Raw genomic sequence first — 19,934 nt, 5'->3', positions numbered from 1 at the left:
TGATATCTTACAAGACCCATCTTGCATAAAGTAATCTTAGTTATACCATATTCGTATCATTTCCATAAAGAACGTGGGGTGTAATGTCACACCTCTCCCCTAAGATTACTGCCAGAAGATTGGTCACTGACCGATGCGGACGCAGTATACCTAAAATCCCTTTTTGGCTTTGGTTATACAATCTTCAAGTGACGGAAAATCCACTGTCCCCAGGTAAATTATCCCAATGGTTAATCATCCTCACTGTGGAAAATTACGCCTTATTTCTAGTCTGAATTTGTCTAGATTCAGTTTTCAGCCATTGATTGGTTACTGTTCTGCCTTTATCTACTAGTTTTAAAAAGCAGTTTACCATCAGAAATCTTCTCCCGATGTAGGTGCTTGTAGACAGTGATCAGATCTCCTCTTAGCCCTGTTTGTTAAGCTAAGCAAATTGAGCTTCTTCAATCTCTCACTATAAGGCAGGTTTTTCAGACTTTCACTCATTTTTGTAGCTCTCCTTTTCAGTTGTCAACTGCCCTTTCAGGAACCAGAACTGTAACCAGTAATAGTCTCACTAATGCTGTATATATGGGTAAGATCACCTCCCAGCTCCTACTCTATATTCCTCTGTTCATACATCCAAGAATCATATTTGCTCACTGAGCCACCACGTGACATGGGGAGCTCATGTTCAGCTGATTTCCATCATAACCCACAACGTCTTTTCAGAGTCATTGATTCCCGAAATACGGTTCTCCATCCTATATGTGTGAGAGGCATTTCTTGGGAGAGTGCTGGTGGATTGCACTTTCCCCTGGCTCCCTTTCCTGCTCATCCTGGGCACTGATTTCATGCAAAAATAATCAGTTTAGGCTTTCATCTGCATAGAAGTAAAGTTCCCAGGTCTGATGGTACTTGGTAAACTCAGGTTACAAAGCTGTTTCCATTATGAGCCCATTTTCATATGCTCCTAGCTTGCCAATCGAATTTCTGTCATCAGCGAGACCAGGCTTACTGCATTAGTGCTCTTTGAACTTCATTCCCTTGAAGGTTTTGATCTTTTCCAGCACCAGCAATAAACTCTGCCTGTCACAACCCTCTCTGTTCTGAGGCCAGTCCCTCTCTGGCTGTAGTGAGGGGCCAAGCACTCAGTGAAGGTCTCTGAGACCTGGGCATTATACCTGCCCTCAGCCTCTCTAGTCCTTTCTGGTTTTTCATTCTTGAATCAGTTCTTTCTCCCTGATAAGTGTCAGAGGAGGTAGTCTAATCTAGTGGATGGGCATGGGGCTGGGAGGCAAGAGACCTGGGCTCTGCCATTTACCTGCCAAGTGACCTTGGTTAAGTCACTTCACTTCTCTGTGCCTGTTTCACCTTCCATATCTGTCTCCTGTTTAGACTTCAGGCTCTGAGGCAGTGGTTGTCTTTCCAGGGGCATGTACGGCACCCAGAACAATGGGACCCTAATCTCAGTTGAGTACGTTCGGTAACCTTATAATACAAATAATACAGAATAAAAACAAGTAAAGGTATGGCAGGATATTTTATTTGCATTCTGGGGTGCAAAGGATACCCAGAATGTTGTAATGCCATGATAGGAATCAATGGCATACCCTCACTGGGTTATCAGACTCAGTTCTGTTCACCCGGTATAGAAAAGGTGTGTGGGGGCGGGGAAGGGTTGGAGGGGAGTTAAACAAAGAAGTAGAGGGTGTGTGGGGGAATGGGTGGCAAATGATTAGGATGTAGATAGACTTCCCTGTGAGGCGATAGTAAAAGGATTAGGACTATGTTTAATTAGTAGAGGAGGCTAGTGAAAGAGGACGTGAGAGAGGTTTTGTGAGTTCTTAGGGGCAGGGACTTTACTCTGTACTTTGGAAAAGCACCTAGCACATTGTGGGTGCTATTGTCATGCAAATAAATCACTGTCTAGATGAGTGCTAGATAGAGAATCCTGTTTATCCTCTCCCAGTACAGACAAGGAAGCAGTCAATGAAATCAAAAGGAAACCAATTTAAAACAGCTCATAGGAAATTTTTTATACACAATATCCAATAAATCTGTGGACTCCCTTTGCCATAGTATATCATGGAGTTGAGAGCTTTTCAGGATTCAGAGAGGTGGAATGTTTCTCTGATAGACAGTCCACTTACATTTGATAAGAACATAAGAACGGCCGTACCAGGTCAGACCAAAGATCCATCTAGCCCAGTATCCTGTCTACCGACAGTGGCCAATCCAGGTGCCCCAGAGGGGGTGAACCTAACAGGCAGTGATCAAGTGATCTCTCTCCTGCCATCCATCTCCATCCTCTGACAAACAGAGGCTAGGGACACCATTCCTTACCCGTCCTGGCTAATAGCCATTTATGGACTTAACCACCATGAATTTATGCAGTCCTCTTTTAAGTGCTGTTATAGTCCTAGCCGTCACAACCTCCTCAGGTAAGGCATTCCACAGCTTGACTGTGCTCTGTGTGAAGAACAACTTCCTTTTATTTGTTTAAACCTACTGCCTATGAATTTCATTTGGTGACCCCTAGTTCTTGTATTATGGGAATAAGTAAATAACTTTTCCTTATCTACTTTCTCCACATCACTCATGATTTTATATACCTCTATCATATCCCCCCTTAGTCTCTTCTCTTCCAAGCTGAAGAGTCCTAGCCTCTTTAATCTTTCCTCATATGGGACCATCTCCAAACCTCTAATCATTTTAGTTGCCCTTTTCTGAACCTTTTCTAGTGTCAGTATATCTTTTTTGAGTTGAGGAGACCACATCTGTATGCAGTATTCGAGATATGGGCATACCATCGATTTATATAAGGGCAATAATATATTCTCAGTCTTATTTTCTATCCGCTTTTTAATGATTCCTAACATTGTTTGCTTTTTTGACCGCTTCTGCACACTGCGTGGACATCTTCAGAGAACTATCCACGATGACTCCAAGATCTTTTTCCTGACTCGTTGTAGCTAAATTAGCCCCCCATCATATTATATGTATAGTTGGGGTTATTTTTTCCAATGTGCATTACTTTACATTTATCCACATGAAATTTCATTTGCCATTTTGTTGCCCAATCACTTAGATTTGTGAGATCTTTTTGAAGTTCTTCACAGTCTGCTTTGGTCTTAACTATCTTGGGCAGTTTAGTATCATCTGCAAACTTTGCCACCTCACTGTTTACCCCTTTCTCCAGATCATTGATGAATACGTTGAATAGGATTGGTCCTAGGACTGACCCTTGGGGAACACCACTAGTTATCCCTCTCCATTCTGAGAATTTACCATTAATTCCTACCCTTTGTTCCCTGTCTTTTAACCAGTTCTCAATCCATGAAAGGACCTTCCCTTTTATCCCGTGACAGCTTAATTTATGTAACAGCCTTTGGTGAGGGACCTTGTCAAAGGCTTTCTGGAAATCTAAGTACACTATGTCCACCGGATCCCTTTGTCCACGTTTCTTGACCCTTTCAAAGAACTCTAATAGATTAGTATGACACGATTTCCCTTTACAGAAACCATGTTGACTATTGCTCAACAGTTTGTTTTTCTACGTGTCTGACAATTTTATTCTTAACTATTGTTTTGACTAATTTGCCCGGTACTGATGTTAGACTTACCGGTCTGTAATTGCCAGGATCACCCCTAGAGCCCTTTTTAAATATTGGCGTTACATTAGCTAACTTCCAGTCATTGGGTACCGAAGCCGATTTAAAGGACAGGTTACAAACCTTAGTTAATAGTTCCGCAACTTCACATTTGAGTTCTTTCAGAACTCTTGGGTGAATGCCATCTGGTCCGGGTGACTTGTTAATGTTGAGTTTATCAATTAATTCCAAAACCTCCTCTAGTGACACTTCAATCTGTATCAGAGGGGTAGCCGTGTTAGTCTGGATCTGTGAAAGCTGCAAAGAGTCCTGTGGCACTTTATAGACTATCAGACGTATTGGAGCATGAGCTTTCGTGGGTGAATACCCACTTCGTCGGATGCATGTACTGGAAGTTTCCAGGGGCAGGCTAGAGACCTGCTTCTGGCTTGCATATATATACCTGCCCCTGGAAACTTCCACTACATGCATCCGACGAAGTGGGTATTCACCCACGAAAGCTCATGCTCTGTCTGTTAGTCTATAAGGTGCCACAGGACTCTTTGCTACTTCAATCTGTGACAGTTCCTCAGATTTGTCACCCACAAAAAGCCAGCTCAGGTTTGGAAATCTCCCTAACATCCTCAGCCGTGAAATCTGAAGCAAAGAATCCATTTAGTTTCTCCGCAATGACTTTATCGTCTTTAAGCGCTCCTTTTGTATCTCGATCACCAAGGGGCCCCACTGGTTGTTTAGCAGGCTTCCTGCTTCTGATGTACTTAAACATTTTATTACCACCTTTGGAGTTTTTGGCTAGCCGTTCTTCAAACTCCTTTTTGGCTTTTCTTATTACACTCTTGCACTTAATTTGGCAGTGTTTATGCTCCTTTCTATTTGCCTCACTAGGATTTGACTTCCACTTTTTAAAGGAAGTCTTTTTATCTCTCACTGCTTCTTTTACATGGTTGTTAAGCCAGGGTGGCTCTTTTTTAGTTCTTTTACTGTGTTTCTTAATTTGGGGTATACATTGAAGTTGGGCCTCTATTATGGTGTTGTAGATGAGCAGACTCACCCCTGCGTGCCTCCTGCTGGTGACTTCTGGGAATTAGCTTGATTCAGCTCTGGAGCACCCTCTGCAGGCCAGTGATCCGCCTGTCCTCTGGCCCCCGTGTCCCTCCCTGGACCCTGGTGCCCTTTTATCTGGGGTGCTGCCCCCTGGCAGTAATCCCTCAGTCTTAGGGTCTCCCCTCCCTGGGGAACCCCCACCCACTATCCCCACCTTGCCTCAGTATATGGCTACTGCCAGTCATTGTCTAGCCCCTGCGCCCTGGGGCAGACTGCAGTATCAGCCTACTCATCACTGGCAAGGAGGGTTTGGACCTGCTGCCTTGGCCTACCCGTGGGCTGCCCTCTGCAACCCCCAGTACCTGTTGGCCTTATGCTAGGCCGCAGCCTGGGCCTTTCCAGGCTGGAGCTCCCCAGCTCCTCTGCCTTTCTCCAGCCCTGCTTCACTCAGGTACCTGTCTCTAGCTCCCTGCCACCAGGCCCATCTCCCTCTACAGGCAGAGGAAGATTCTTGTCTGTCCCTGGCTTCTCTGCCTTTATAGCGCCAGCTGCGTCTGTTTGGGGCGTGGCCCCAGCTGCAGCCACTTCCCCCAATCAGCCCAGCCTAAAGCTGCTTTCTCCAGCCACCGCCCCCTCCCAGGGCTGTCTTTACCCCTCAGGGCAGAAGCAGGGGACCACCCTGCTACAGGTGTCTTTAAAAAGAGCCCATGCAGCTTGCAGGGATTTCACTTTAGTCACTGTACCGTTTAACTTCTGTTTAACTAACCCCCTTTTGAAATTAAATTCCACGGTGTTGGGCTGTTAAGATGTTTTTCCCACCACAGGGATGTTGAATGCTATTGTATTATGGTCACTATTTCCAAGCGGTCCTGTTATAATTACCTCTTGGACCAGCTCCTGCGCTCCACTCAGGATTAAATCTAGAGTTGCCTCTCCCCTTGTGGGTTCCCGTACCAGCTGCTCCATGAAGCAGTCATTTAAAGTATCGAGAAATTTTATCTCTGCATTTTGTCCTGAAGTGAAATGTTCCCAGTCAATATGGGGATAATTGAAATCCCCCACTATTATTGAGTTCTTAATTTTGATAGCCTCTCTAATTTCCCTTAGCATTTCATCATCACTATCACTATCCTGGTCAGGTGGTCGATAATAGATCCCTAATGTTATATTCTTCTTAGAGCATGAAATTTCTACCCATAGAGATTCTATGGAACATGTGGATTCGCTTAAGATTTTTACTTCATTTGATTCTACATTTTCTTTCACATATAGTGCCACTCCCCCCCACCCTGCACGACCTGTTCTGTCCTTCCGATATATTTTGTACCCAGGAATGATTGTGTCCCACTGATTGCTCTCAGTCCACCATGTTTCTCTGATGCCTATTATATCAATATCCTCCTTTATCACAAGGCACTCTAGTTCACCCATCTTATTATTTAGACTTCTAGCATTTGTGTACAAGCACTTTAAAAACTTGTCCCTGTTTATTTGTCTGCCCTTTTCTGATGTGCCAGATTCTTTTTTATGTGACTGTTTATCATCTGATCCGGCCCTTACATTATCCTCTTCCGTCCTCTGCTCCTGACTATAACCTGGAGATTCTCTATCATTAGACTCTCCCCTAAGAGAAGTCTGTGTCCGATCCACATGCTCCTCTGCAGCAGTCGGCTTTCCCCCATCTCCTAGTTTAAAAACTGCTCTACAACTTTTTTAATGTTTAGTGCCAGCAGTCTGGTTCCACTCTGGTTTAGGTGGAGCCCATCTCTCCTGTATAGGCTCCCCCCATCCCAAAAGTTTTTCCAGTTCCTAATGAATGTAAACCCCTCCTCTCTACACCATCGTCTCATCCACACATTGAGACTCTGAAGCTCTGCCTGCCTACCTGGCCCTGCGCGTGGAACTGGGAGCATTTCTGAGACTGCCACCATAGAGGTCCTGGATTTCAGTCTCTTCCCTAGCAGCCTAAATTTGGCTTCCAGGACATCTCTCCTACCCTTCCCTATGTCATTTGTACTTACATGTACCACGACCACCGGCTCCTCCCCAGCACTACACATAAGTCTGTCTAGATGCCTCGAGAGATCCGCAACCTTTGCACCAGGCAGACAAGTCACCATATGGTTCTCCCGGTCATCACAAACCCAGCTATCTATGTTTCTAATGATCGAATCTCCCATTACTAACACCTGCCTTTTCCTAGCAACTGGATAAACATAAATATGCGCAAGGGATAGACCCTCCTGCTTTATGTATAACCCACAGCTTACCTTCTGGCAGGTTAGCCCTTTACTGTCTGCAGGGGGGTGCTCCTACCTTCCTCTGAAGCACCTGGTGCTAGCTCCTGTCCGGTGAATAACCAGGCTTCATGCATCCCTGTTCTGGTCAGATGAGCCTTGTGTTCTGAGACAGTTAATCCCCTGGACGCTGTCTGAATCTGACTGTGAATAGGAACTGGGTTGCTGCCAGACCTCCACTTCTACATGTCGATCTGGTGGGGGAGAAGGAGTGTTAGGGGTAAGCCCGGCAGCTCTGCTGTGGTGATAAGAAGTTTATTGATGCTCCTGCCTTTAAATTGTGGTTCGGCCACACACATTTTGAGGGCAATAATAGCAAATTTCAGTGCTCAGGCTGGGTGAGGTGCCCACCGCCGTAGTGTCTGTGTACCAGCGATTTCCTTCCAAACAAATGTTGGTGGCACATTTTCAAACATTCATAATTTGATTTGAAAAATAGCCTCTTGAACCTGGCAAAGCCTGTTCTCTCACTGTGGGAAGCGTCTGAGTTTCTTGGTCTTTAATTTACCACCTCAGTCAAAAGAAATCACTAATTTTCCTAGTGGGATGCTTAGCCTGACCAGGCTGCTGGGCCAAGTCACTGCACAGATCATCAAAGTCATAAGGTGGAGAGTGGGGCTGCAATGCTGGGTCTCACAATGAGGCGGCGCTCTGCGGTAGCAAATCTTTGACATACTCATGTAGCTGTTGGCAGGATTGGGAGCTACATTTTAAGACCAGACCTAGCAAGTGGGTTTATCCAACAGTCGTAGGGAGAAGAGGAAGGTAGGATGGGACAGGGTTGCAAGCATCAGGACTCCATTTGGTGAGCTGGATTCAATCAAGTTTTTCTCATTGAATTTCTCTGACCCTCTCCCTACTTCTGTTTTATTTCTGATTACTTTTATTAGCACAAAAAGAAAGAAGCAGAAGAATTTACCCTGGGCGTTTGCATTTCCTCCTGTACATATGCTTCAATTTGTCTCTAGTAGGACACTTGTTTTGAATAATAATAAACCTCTGGTCTTGCTGCAATTCGAACCTGGTACCATTTTCTAAAGTTTTAAAAACATTATTGCTAGCCGGTGCTGGCTGTCCCTTGTACCGTGGCAATATTTCTTTTATGATAGTCTCTCTGCCCTGCCCCTCAGGCTTTCCCAGCCAATCCCACCTGCTTTTTGAGCCCTAGGGCTACAGGAGCCTTGAGAGTTGCTGCATGGTCTGTTTGGCTTAGAACAGGGCGTGGGGTGACACTGGGCCCTGAGAACAGTAAATGTTTATTAGGCTTCGGGTCTGAGAACCAGCGGTGTGCTTTATACTGTACAGAGGACATGGCAGGCCCACCCCATCCTTGCCCCAGGCAGTTCATTGGATAGTGCACTGCATGACCAGGGATCAAAGGATCCTGTTGTAGCAAAACAGGGCAGAATTTCTTCATTTTCTCTCACCCAGGATTTAAATCAGCTTCTGTATTGGATGGCTAAAGGGTACCTAATGTGACGCCAATTTGTAAAAAAGACTCCAGATACAATCCTGGCAATTGCAGGCTGGTGAGCCTAACTTCAGTACCAGACAAATTGTTTGAAACTATAGTAAAGAACAGAATTGTCAGACACATAGATAAACACGATTTGTTGGGGAAGAGTCGGCATGATTTTTGTAAAGAAAGGCCATGCCTCACCAATCTACTGGAATTCTTTGAGGGGGTCAACAAGCATGTGGACAAGGGGGCTCCAGTGGATATAGTGTACTTAGATTTTTCAGAAAGCCTTTGACCTCACCAAAGGCTCTTAAGCAAAGTAAGCTGTCATGGGATAAGAGGGGAGGTCCTCTCATGGAGCAGTAACTGATTAAAAGACAGGAAACAAAGGGTAGGAATAAATGGTCAGTTTTCAGAATGGAGAGAGGTAAATAGGGTGTCCCCCAGGGATCTGTACTGGGACGAGTGCTATTCAACATATTCATAAATGATCGGGGAAAAAGGGTGAACAGTGAGGTGACAAAATTTGCAGATGACACAAAACTACTCAAGATAGTTAAATCCAAAGCAGACTGCGAAGAGTTAAAAGGGAATCTCACAAAACTGGGTGACTGGGCAACAAAAATGGCAGATGAAATTCATTGTTGATAAATGCAAAGTAATGCACACTGGAAAACATAATCCCAACTATACATATAAAATGATGGGGTCTAAATTAGCTGTTACCACTCAAGAAAGATCTTGGAATCATTGTGGATAGTTCTCTGAAAACATCCACTCAATGTGCAACGGCAGTCAAAAAAGCGAACAGAATGTTGGGAATCATTAGGAAAGGGATAGATATAAGCCAGAAAATATCATATTGCCTCTATATAAATCCACAGTACACCCACATATTGAATACTGTGTGCATATCTGGTCACCCCATCTTGAAATTGGAAAAGGTTCAGAAAAGGGCAACAAAAATTATTAGGGAGTCTTCTGAATGAGGAGAGATTAATAAGACTGGGACTTTTCAGTTTGGAAAAGAGATGACTGGGGGGGGGGGCGGGATATGATAGAGGTCTATGACTGGTGTGGCAAAAATAAATGTTATTTACTTCTTCTCACAACACAAGAACTAGGGGTCACCAAATGAAATTAATAGGCAGCAGGTTTAAAACAAACAAAAGGAAGTGTTTCTTCACACAATGTACAGTCAACTGTTGAACTCTTTGCCAGAGGATGTTGTGATGGTCAAGACTATAACAGGGTTCAAAAAAGAACCAGATAAGGTCATGGAGGATAGGCCCATCAATGGCTATTAACCAATGTGGCAAGGATGCAAAACCATGCTCTGAAGTGTCCCTAGCCTCTGTTTGCCAGAAGCTAGGAATGGGCGACAAGGGATGGATCACTTGATGATTCCCTGTTCTGTTCATTCCCTTTGAAGCACCTGGCATTGGCCACTGTTGGAAGACAGGATACTGGACTAGAAGGACCATTGATCTGACCCAGTATGGCTGTTCTTATGTTAAAGGCTGTTGTAAAGAGGACAGTGATCAATTGTTCTCCGTGTCCACTGAAGGTAGGACAAGAAGTAAACGGTTTAATCTGTAACGGGAGATTTCAGTTTGGTACAGGGGAACCCCATTTTCCAATCTACTTGGGACCAGGGCCAGATCAGATAATAAAAAATTTGGATAATCAGGCGAATGTGCGGGGTTTGTGCTGTCAAGCCCACGTGGAGGGGCTTGGTTCAGTTAATACAGAAAGATGGTTAAATGGGGTTCTACTGTATTAGGAAAAACTTTCTAACTATAAAGGTAGTTAAGCTCTGGAACAGGCTTCCAAAGGAGATGGATTCTCTGTAATTTGATGTCTTTAAACCATGATTTGAGGACTTCAGTAACTCAGACAGAGGTGAAGGATCTATTACAGGAGTGGGAGGGTGGCATTCTGTGGCCTGTGATGTGCAGGAGGTCAGACTACATGATCATGATGGTTCCTTCTGATCTTTGAGTCTGAGTTGTGGAATCTCCATCACTGGAGGTTTCTAAGAATAGGTTGGCCAAACACCTGTCAGGGATGTTCTAGGCTTATTTGGTTCTGCCTCAGTGCAGGGGATAGAACTTCATGACTTCTCAAGGTCCCTTCCAGCCCTGCATTTCTATGATTTCGTGGTCTGTCCTTCATGGTAAAGATTCTCTTAGGTGCTTCTTCTGGCTCTGCTGGCTGAAAAGTCAGGCATACTCGTGGGTATGACACATTTACACAGTGTTCCCAGCATGTTGTCAGTTACTGTGGGGAATTGAGTATTTATGTCACCTACTGACATGGCTGTGAGTGCCTTCCTTGCAATTACTACTTACGTGAGCAAGAGGGGTCCACTCCTCCATAGGCGCCGACTTCTTCTGGCGCCAGTGGGTGCTCGACATCCCCAGCCCTGCCCCAACTCCACCCCTTCTCAACCCCCTCCTGCCCCTATTCCACCCCCTTCCCCAAAGTCCCCACCCCAACTCCTCCCCCTCCCGCCTCCATTCCAACCCTGTCTCCTCCCTCTCCCTGCCACATTCGACTCCTTCCCCAAATCCCTGCCCCAGCCCCACCTCCTCAAGCGCGTCACGTTCCTGCTCCTCCCGCCTCCCTCACAGCGCTTACTACAGTTGTTTGACGGTGGCAAGTGCTGGAAGGGAGGGAGGAGTGGAGATGCGATGTGCTTGGAGGTGAGGGCGGTAGGGTGGGGAGCTGCTGGTGGGTGCAGAGCACCCACTAATTTTCTCCCGTGGGTGCTCCAGCCCTGGAGCACCCACGGAGTCAGCACCTATGCGCTCCTCTCCTCTCCTCTTGCACTCAATCCTTGACATCAGTGCTGGTTGTGCTTTTCACGGTGCCTGTGTCATGACCGTTTTCTCTGTCCCTGCAGGCAGAGTGTCACAATTACATCCGCATTCTGGAGTTTGCTGATGAGAGCCACCTCTTCACCTGCGGGACCTTTGCTTTTGATCCACAGTGCGGCTTCATTGTAAGGGCCCAGTGCCTGTTGGGGGAGGAAATAAAAGGGGGGGGGTGAATGGGCGAGGAGAAGAGTCCAGTGCTGCCTGCTTGGGGAATGGGCAGAGGTCAAGAAAGATGAACCTAAAGCTAATGAGAGGCTTTTTTGTGGCTTCATCACCCTAGTTTGAGCCCTCAGAGGCCGTAAGGAATTCACCCTCAGCCTCGTGGTGAACTATGGAAGTAGTATCCCCATTGTGCAGAAGGGGAAGTGAGTTGCCCAAGGTCATGCCAGAAGTCTGTGTCAGAACCAGGGGTTGAACCCTCCTGAGGCCCCAGGTAGTGTTTTAACCACAGAACATTCCCTCCATATATTAAATTTCCAGTCCTGAGTGGGGTGGTAGTGAGGCAGGAACCCAGGGAAGGACTGGGGCCTCCAGTGAGTGGTTAACGGCCTTTTGTAACGAAGCACCACAGCAAAAAATAAATGTTCTCTTGGCTGTAATAACAAGTTAAACAAGGGAAGGGACAAGTCCTGGGGCTTCCACCATTGAGAGTTCACGCAATCTAGCTTAACATCAGCCTGTCCCACCCCAGACAGCCCCCAGGGGGATGGTGTCTGTAAGCCCCTCCCCAAACCCAAATGGGGTGGCTGAACTTTCTCTGCTTTTATTGCAGAAAGTGGCCAATTTCAGCAGCGTGGAGCGGCAGGAAAGTGGCCGGGGAAAATGCCCCTTTGAGCCTACACAACAGTCAGCAGCCGTAATGGTCGGTATGTTTGTTGTAGTGTCAGTGGCATTTTAGTTTGGTCTGGAACTCGGTGCAGGGAGCAAGACTGTGGCTCTGGAAGGAAGAAGCATGTTGGGGGCAGCAGCAGCAAGTGAACAAGCTTCCCTCACCATCCAGGTGTAAAGGGAGTTCAGTCCTTGGCTTCCTGTGCAAACACTGCTTGCAGGGCCAGTTAGTTACAGTTGCAATGTGGACACCTGTCTATTAGGAACTGGACAGAAGCACCAGCCCTTCGTTCCCCAGGTCACTACATGGGGGCAATGACTTCCTGGGATTACTATCTATCTCTCAACGGAACTCGTGGTGTAAAACCCCATAATCCATGTCCTGACCCGGAGCTGGAGAGGGATACAAATTACACTGTGCACATCACAGAGCGGCATCTGCTGGTGCCCACTCCGGGACCGGGTGTGGGCTGCATGAGGTCTGCACCACCTTGAACCATTTAGTGTTTGAAAGTGAACGCTTTTTAAATACGCTGACCTGAGCATCCAGGACTGAGGCTACCAAGGCCCAGGGTGCCCCCATGACCTAGAATCTCCCAAACCTGGTCCTCGGTGTCTTGCCTGTGCTTGACCCATGGGTACCCAGGCAGAGTGCAGTGACTGACTTGATTAGGAAGATTCCCTTCCATCTCCAACTGGAGAAGGGTGCCACGTGACTGGGTTAGCACCGAGGCCACAGGTGGTTGCCACTAGCATTCTAAACCAGCTGCTGAACCTGAGGGGAAAATGGGGGAAAATCCAGCATCTCCTTACCATCCGGATGCTATACCAAAGCCTGATTTGCCACATTTTCCTACTAGGTTCAGGCACAGCTCTGCGTTACAGCCTGGCCACGGTGTACTCCCTTCCCCTCCCCCATCTCTTTCCTTGCATTGCACATTGGTCCCTTGTGTCTTTCACACCTGTCACATCTTGGACCTTCCTCTAGATGGTGTCCTGTATGCTGCCACTGTCAGCAACTTCCTGGGGACACAGCCCATCATATCCAGAGCAACAGGAAACCTTGAGGAGCGCATCCGGACAGAGATCTCAGTGACCTGGCTGAACGGTGAGTGACCAACGGAAATCAGAATCATAGAATATCAGAGTTGGAAGGGACCTCAGGAGGTCATGTAGTCCAACCCTGATATTCTATGATTCTATGAACCCCCTGCTCAAAGCAGGACCAATTCCCAACTAAATCATCCCAGCCAGGGCTTTGTCAAGCCTGACCTTAAAAACCTCTAAGGAAGGAGATTCCACCACCTCCCTAGGGAACCCATTCCAGTGTTTCACCACTCTCCTAGTGAAAAAGTTTTTCCTAATTTCCAACCTAAATCTCCCCCTCTGCAACTTGAGACCATTACTCCTTGTTCTGTCATCTGGTACCACTGAGAACAGTCTAGTTCTATCCTCTTTGGAACCCCCTTTCAGGTAGTTGAAAGCAGCTATCAAATCCCCCCTCATTCTTCTCTTCTGCAGACTAAATAACCCCAGTTTCCTCAGCATCTCCTTGTAAGTCATGTGCCCCAGCCATCTGACAATTTTTGTTGCCCTCCACTGGACTCTCTCCAATTTGTCCACATCCTTTCTGCAGTAGGGGGCCCAAAACTGGACACAGTACTCCAGATGAGACCTCACCAATGTCGAATAGAGAGGAATGATCACGTCCCTTGATCTGCTGGTAATGCCCCTACTTATACAGCCCCAAATGCTGTTAGCCTTCTTGGCAACAAGGGCACACTGTTGACTCATATCCAGCTTCTCATCCACTGTAACCCCTAGGTCCTTTTCTGCAGAACTGCTGCCTAGCCATTTGGTCCCTAATCTGTAGCAGTGCATGGGATTCTTCCGTCCTAAGTGCAGGACTCTGCACTTGTCCTTGTTGAACCTCATCAGGTTTCTTTTGGCCCAATCCCCTAATTTGTCTAGGTCTCTCTGTGTCCTATCCCACCCTCCAGCGTATCTACCACTCCTCCCAGTTTAGTGTCATCTGCAAACTTGCTGAGAGTGCAGTCCATGCCATCCTCCAGATCATTAATGAAGATATTGAACAAAACCGGTCCCAGGACCGACCCTTGGGGCACTCCACTTGATACCGGCTGCCAACTAGACATGGAGCCATTGATCACTACCCATTGAGCCTGACCATCTAGCCAGCTTTCTATCTACCTTATAGTCCATTCATCCTGCCCATACTTCTTTAACTTGCTGGCAAGAATACTGTGGGAGACCATATCAAAAGCTTTACTAAAGTCAAGGAATAACACATCCACTGCTTTCCCCTCATCCACAGAGCCAGTTATCTGGTCATAGAAGGCAATTAGGTTAGTCATGCATGACTTGTCTTTGGTGAATCCATGCTGACTGTTCCTGATCACTTTCCTCTCCTCTAAGTGCTTCAGAATTGATTCCTGGAGGACCTGCTTCATGAGTTTTCCAGGGACTGAGGTGAGGCTGACTGGCCTGTAGTTCTCTGGATCCTCCTCCTTCCCTTTTTTAAAGATGGGCACTACAGTAGCCTTTTTCCAGTCATCTGGGACCTCCCCCAATCACCATGAGTTTTCAAAGATAATGGTCAATGGCTCTGCAATCACATCCGCCAACTCATTTAGCACCTTCAGATGCAAGGCATCCGGCCCCATGGATTTGTGCTTGTGCAGCTTTTCTAAGTAGTCCCGAACCACTTATTTCTCCACAGAGGGCTGGTAACCTCCTCCCCTTGCTGTGCTGCCCAGTGCAGTAGTCTGGGAGCTGACCTCGTTTGTGAAGACAGAGGCAAAAAAAGCAGAGAGTACATCAGCTTTTTCCACATCCTCTGTCACTAGGTTGCCTCCCTCATTCAGTAAGGGGCCCACACTTTCCTTGACTTTCTTCTTGTTGCTAACATACCTGAAGAAACCCTTCTTGTTATCTTAACATCTCTTGCTAGCTGCAACTCCAAGTGTGATTTGGCCTTCCTGATTTCACTCCTGCATGCCTGAGCAATATTTTAATACTCCTCCCTGGTCATTTGTCCAAGCTTCCACTTCTTGTAAGCTTCTTTTTTGTGTTTAAGATCAGCAAGGATTTCACTGTTAAGCCAAGCTGGTCGCCTGCCATATTTACAATTCTTTCTACACATCAGAATGGTTTGTTTCTGGAACCTCAATAAGGCTTCTTTAGAATGCAGCCAGCTCTCCTGGATTCCTTTCCACCTTGCATTATTCTCCCAGGGGATCCTGCCTATCAGTTCCCTGAGGGAGTCAGTCTGCTTTTCTGAAGTCCAGGGTCTAAGATGGTGCACTTGCTAAGTGTCTAAGGGATCTGGGGACAGAGAAAGAGGAGGGGGGAGATGGATGTTTTTGAGGACGACCAGGGTGGGAGTCTTAGAGACCATCAATGGCTGATGATACACAGAGAAGATGCCAAGTGAATCCTGCCTCCTCTTGGCCCCTGAGAGTGTCCAGGACAGATAGGGATGATATCAATATACTGGCCCTTTGCCCAGGAACAGTGGTAGTCACCTGTGGGGGAGAGAGGGGGGAGGGAGGATCTGCCTTATTCAGCATTTGAACCTCCGATAGTTCATTTCCTGTTGTGATTGTCTCTCACCTGTATCCATAGACCCAGTCTTTGTGGGCTCCACTTTCCTGAGAGGGGGCGAGAGTGGAGAGGACGACAAAATCTATTTCTTCTTCACGGAGACAGCTAGAGAGTATGACTTCTATGAACAAGTGAAGGTCCCACGCGTGGCCAGAGTCTGCAAGGTACAATCCCCAGGGCTCCACAATCCAGAAGGGAGGGGATGACCTCACAGGCACCTGGCAGCTCCTGTGCAAGGTGAAAGCTGCCTGCCAGTCCAAGGGCGTCTGGGATAGCTCAGTGGTTTGAGCATTGGCCTGCTAAACCCAGGGTTGTGAGTTCAATCCTTGAGGAGGCCACTTAGGGATCTGGGACAAAAATTGGTCCTGCTAGTGAAGGCAGGGGGCTGGACTCGATGACCTTTCAAGGTCCCTTCCAGTTCTAGGAGATAGGTACACTCTCAGGAGGTGGTAAAAAGTAATTGCCCTTATCTGGCCAGGACACCAGTGTGACGGACTGGATCACAGAAACCTCTTGGGAGCTGCCAACTGATGTGCTGAGACTACCCCTGAGCCTGTTTCCCCTGGCAGCTTAGGACTTCATTGCCTTGCCTGGTTTGAGCCAGACATGCTAGCCTGCTGCAAACCCAGACCCAGGTCTGAACCTCGTCCCCTAACAGCTGCAGGCTTAACTGAAAACAGCTTAAGAAATGTTCCTGTCTCCAACACTCAGATGGCCGCTCCCAATGGGGTCCAAACTCCAAATAAATCCGTTTTACCCTGTATAAAGCTTATGCAGGGTAAACTCATAAATTGTTCTCCCTCTATAGCACTGATAAAGAGATATGCACAGCTGTTTACCCCTCCTCCCCCCCGCCCCCGGGCATTAATGCATACTCTGGGTTAATTAATAAGCAAAAAGTGATTTTATTAAATACAAAAAGTAGGATTCAAGTGGTTCCAAGTAATGACAGACAGAACAAAGTAAATTACCAGACAAGATAAAATAAAACATGTAAGTCTATGCCTAATACACTAAGAAAGTGATTAAAGATGAAATCTCACCCTCAGAGGTGTTCCAGTAAGCTTCCTTTACAGACTAGCCTCCTTCTAGTCTGGGTCCAGCAATCACTCCCACCCCTGTGGTTACTGTCCTTTGTTCCAGTCTCTTTTAGGTAACCTTTGGGTGTGGAGAGGCTACCTCTTGAGCCAGATGAAGACAAAATGGAGGGGTTTTCAGGGGCTTAAAAGACTTTCTCTTGTGGGTGGTCCCCCTCCTCCAGAATTCAGCTCCAAGATGGAGTTTTGGAGTCACATGAGCAAGTCACATGTCCATGCATGACTGAGTTCCTTACCAGCCAAGCCACATTCCTGGGAAAGCTCAGATGTGGATTGTCGTCTCCAAGTTCATTGTTGGATTAAGTGTTTCTTGATTGGGCACTTACTGAGAATAGTCTTTTCTCAGGAACCCGACCAACTGCTTCACTGAGGCTACTTAAAATTAAACAAGTACATAGCCAATATTCATAACTTTTAATACAAAATGATACATGCATGCAAATAGGATGAATATATTTAGTAGATCATAACCTTGACAGAGATATGTTACATGGCATATGTAGCATAAAACGTATTCCAGTTATGTCATATATACATTCATAAGCATAAGCATATTCCCATAAAGCATTATGGGGTGCACTGTCACAACCAGAACTGGAAACCTGGTTTTGCCAGAAGAATGTATGGGATATGCAGTGATGGTACATGGCCAGGCCCTCACTTGTGCTCACTGTCAGGAGCACAATATGTCCTGCCACCACTTGGGGGCAGGGATGTCAATGTGGACTTGGATCCCCTCTGCTCTCTTTGCCAAAGAACATCTTCCATCCCTGATCAGATTCTGTCACTAAACTGAGCTTTACTATATCTCCAGATTCTGTCCACTTCTCTCCATCCACGCAGCCAAACTCTGGTCCTGGCCTTGGCCATCCACACCTCCACCATAGCAAATTCCTCTTCTCTGGCCTCTCTGACACACACCTACCTCTCGTCTCTGTCCAAACCTCCACTGCAAAAATAACCTATCTCATTGCCCCCACAGAGTGTGTTCAGCTCCTGGCAAACCTTGTGGGCTCCTTTTGAACTCCTGGTTCTCTCTTCTGCCTCTCAGCCTCGTAATAAGAACATAAGAGAGGCCGTATCGGGTCAGACCAAAGGTCCATCTAGCCCAGTATCACTCATGATTTTTATATACCTCTATCATATCCCCCCTTAGTCTTCTCTTTTCCAAGCTGAAGAGTCCTAGCCTCTTTAATCTTTCCTCGTATGGGACCCTCTTCAAACCCCTAATCATTTTAGTTGCCCTTTTCTGAACCTTTTCTAGTGCTAGAATATCTTTTTTGAGGTGAGGCGAGCACATCTGTACACAGTATTCGAGATGTGGGCGTACCATGGATTTATATAAGGGCAATAATATATTCTCAGTCTTATTTTCTATCCCCTTTTTAATGATTCCAAACATCCTGTTTGCTTTTTTGACCACCTCTGCACACTGCATGGACATCTTCAGAGAACTATCCACGATGACTCCAAGATCTTGTTCCTGACTCGTTGTAGCTAAATTAGCCCCCATCCTGTTGTATGTATAGTTGGGGTTATTTTTTCCAACGTGCATTACTTTACATTTATCCACATTAAATTTCATTTACCATTTTGTTGCCCAATCACTTAGTTTTGTGAGATCTTTTTGAAGTTTTTCACAATCTGCTTTGGTCTTAACTATCTTGAGTAGTTTAGTATCATCTGCAAACTTTGCCACCTCACTGTTTACCCCTTTCTCCAGATCATTTATGAATAAATTGAATAGGATTGGTCCTAGGACTGACCCTTGGGGAACACCACTAGTTACCCCTCTCCATTCTGAGAATTTACCATTAATTCCTACCCTTTGTTCCCTGTCCTTTAACCAGTTCTCAATCCATGAAAGGACCTTCCCTTTTATCCCATGACAGCTTAGTTTACGTAAGAGCCTTTGGTGAGGGACCTTATCAAAGGCTTTCTGGAAATCTAAGTACACTATGTCCACCGGATCCCCCTTGTCCACATGTTTGTTGACCCCTTCAAAGAACTCTAATAGATTAGTAAGACACGATTTCCCTTTACAGAAACCATGTTGACTATTGCTCAAGAGTTTATGTTTTTCGATGTGTCTGACAATTTTATTCTTTACTATTGTTTCAACTAATTTGCCCGGTACTGACATTAGACTTACTGGTCTGTAATTGCTGGGATCACCCCTAGAGCCCTTTTTAAATATTGGCGTTACATTAGCTAACTTCCAGTCATTGGGTACCGAAGCCGATTTAAAGGACAGGTTACAAACCTTAGTTAATAGTTCCGCAACTTCACATTTGAGTTCTTTCAGAACTCTTGGGTGAATGCCATCTGGTCCCGGTGACTTGTTAATGTTGAATTTATCAATTAATTCCAAAACCTCCTCTAGTGACACCTCAGTCTGTGACAGTTCCTCAGATTTGTCACCTACAAAAGCCAGCTCAGGTTTGGGAATCTCCCTAACATCCTCAGCCGTGAAGACTGAAGCAAAGAATCCATTTAGTTTCTCCACAATGACTTTATTGTCTTTAAGTGCTCCTTTTGTATTTTGATCATCAAGGGGCCCCACTGGTTGTTTAGCAGGCTTCCTGCTTCTGATGTACTTAAAAAACATTTTGTTATTACCTTTGGAGTTTTTGGCTAGCCGTTCTTCAAACTCTTCTTTGGCTTTTCTTATTACACTCTTACACTTAAGTTGGCTGTGTTTGTGCTCCTTTCTATTTGCCTCACTAGGATTTGACTTCCACTTTTTAAAGGAAGTCTTTTTATCTCTCACTGCTTCTTTTACATGGTTGTTAAGCCACGGTGGCTCTTTTTTAGTTCTTTTACTGTGTTTCTTAATTTGGGGTATACATTGAAGTTGGGCCTCTATTATGGTGTCTTTAAAAAGGGCCCACGCAACTTGCAGGGATTTCACTTTAGTCACTGTACCTTTTAACTTTTGTCTAACTAACCTCATCATTTTTGTATAGTTCCCCCTTTTGAAATTAAATGCCACAGTGTTGGGCAGTTGAGGTGTTCTTCCCACCACAGGGATGTTGAATGCTATTGTATTATGGTCACTATTTCCAAGTGGTCCTGCTATAGTTACCTCTTGGACCAGCTCCTGCGCGCCACTC

At 45.9% G+C, this 19,934-nt stretch overlaps 1 protein-coding gene across 2 annotated transcripts in view; it reads left to right on the top strand.

Moving 5' to 3' along the window:
* Positions 1 to 19,934, top strand: part of SEMA4F (ssemaphorin 4F) — a 158,981-nt gene that overhangs the window by 68,348 nt on the left and 70,699 nt on the right. Inside the window, exons 4-7 of one of the 2 annotated variants that reach the window (XM_045018811.1) lie at positions 11,303 to 11,397; positions 12,045 to 12,138; positions 13,089 to 13,208; positions 15,746 to 15,888. In XM_045018811.1, the coding sequence (XP_044874746.1) occupies positions 11,303 to 11,397; positions 12,045 to 12,138; positions 13,089 to 13,208; positions 15,746 to 15,888 (452 nt within the window). Of the gene's footprint in view, positions 1 to 11,298; positions 11,398 to 12,044; positions 12,139 to 13,088; positions 13,209 to 15,745; positions 15,889 to 19,934 lie in introns of both variants that reach the window. The other variant, XM_045018810.1, reaches the window with a different exon arrangement.

This window comes from Mauremys mutica, chromosome 5 (assembly GCF_020497125.1).
Source record: "Mauremys mutica isolate MM-2020 ecotype Southern chromosome 5, ASM2049712v1, whole genome shotgun sequence".
In the NCBI taxonomy this organism is placed as follows: Eukaryota; Metazoa; Chordata; order Testudines; family Geoemydidae; genus Mauremys; species Mauremys mutica.
Note: the sequence above shows the minus strand (reverse complement) of the source record. Positions and strands in the feature narration are given on the sequence as shown.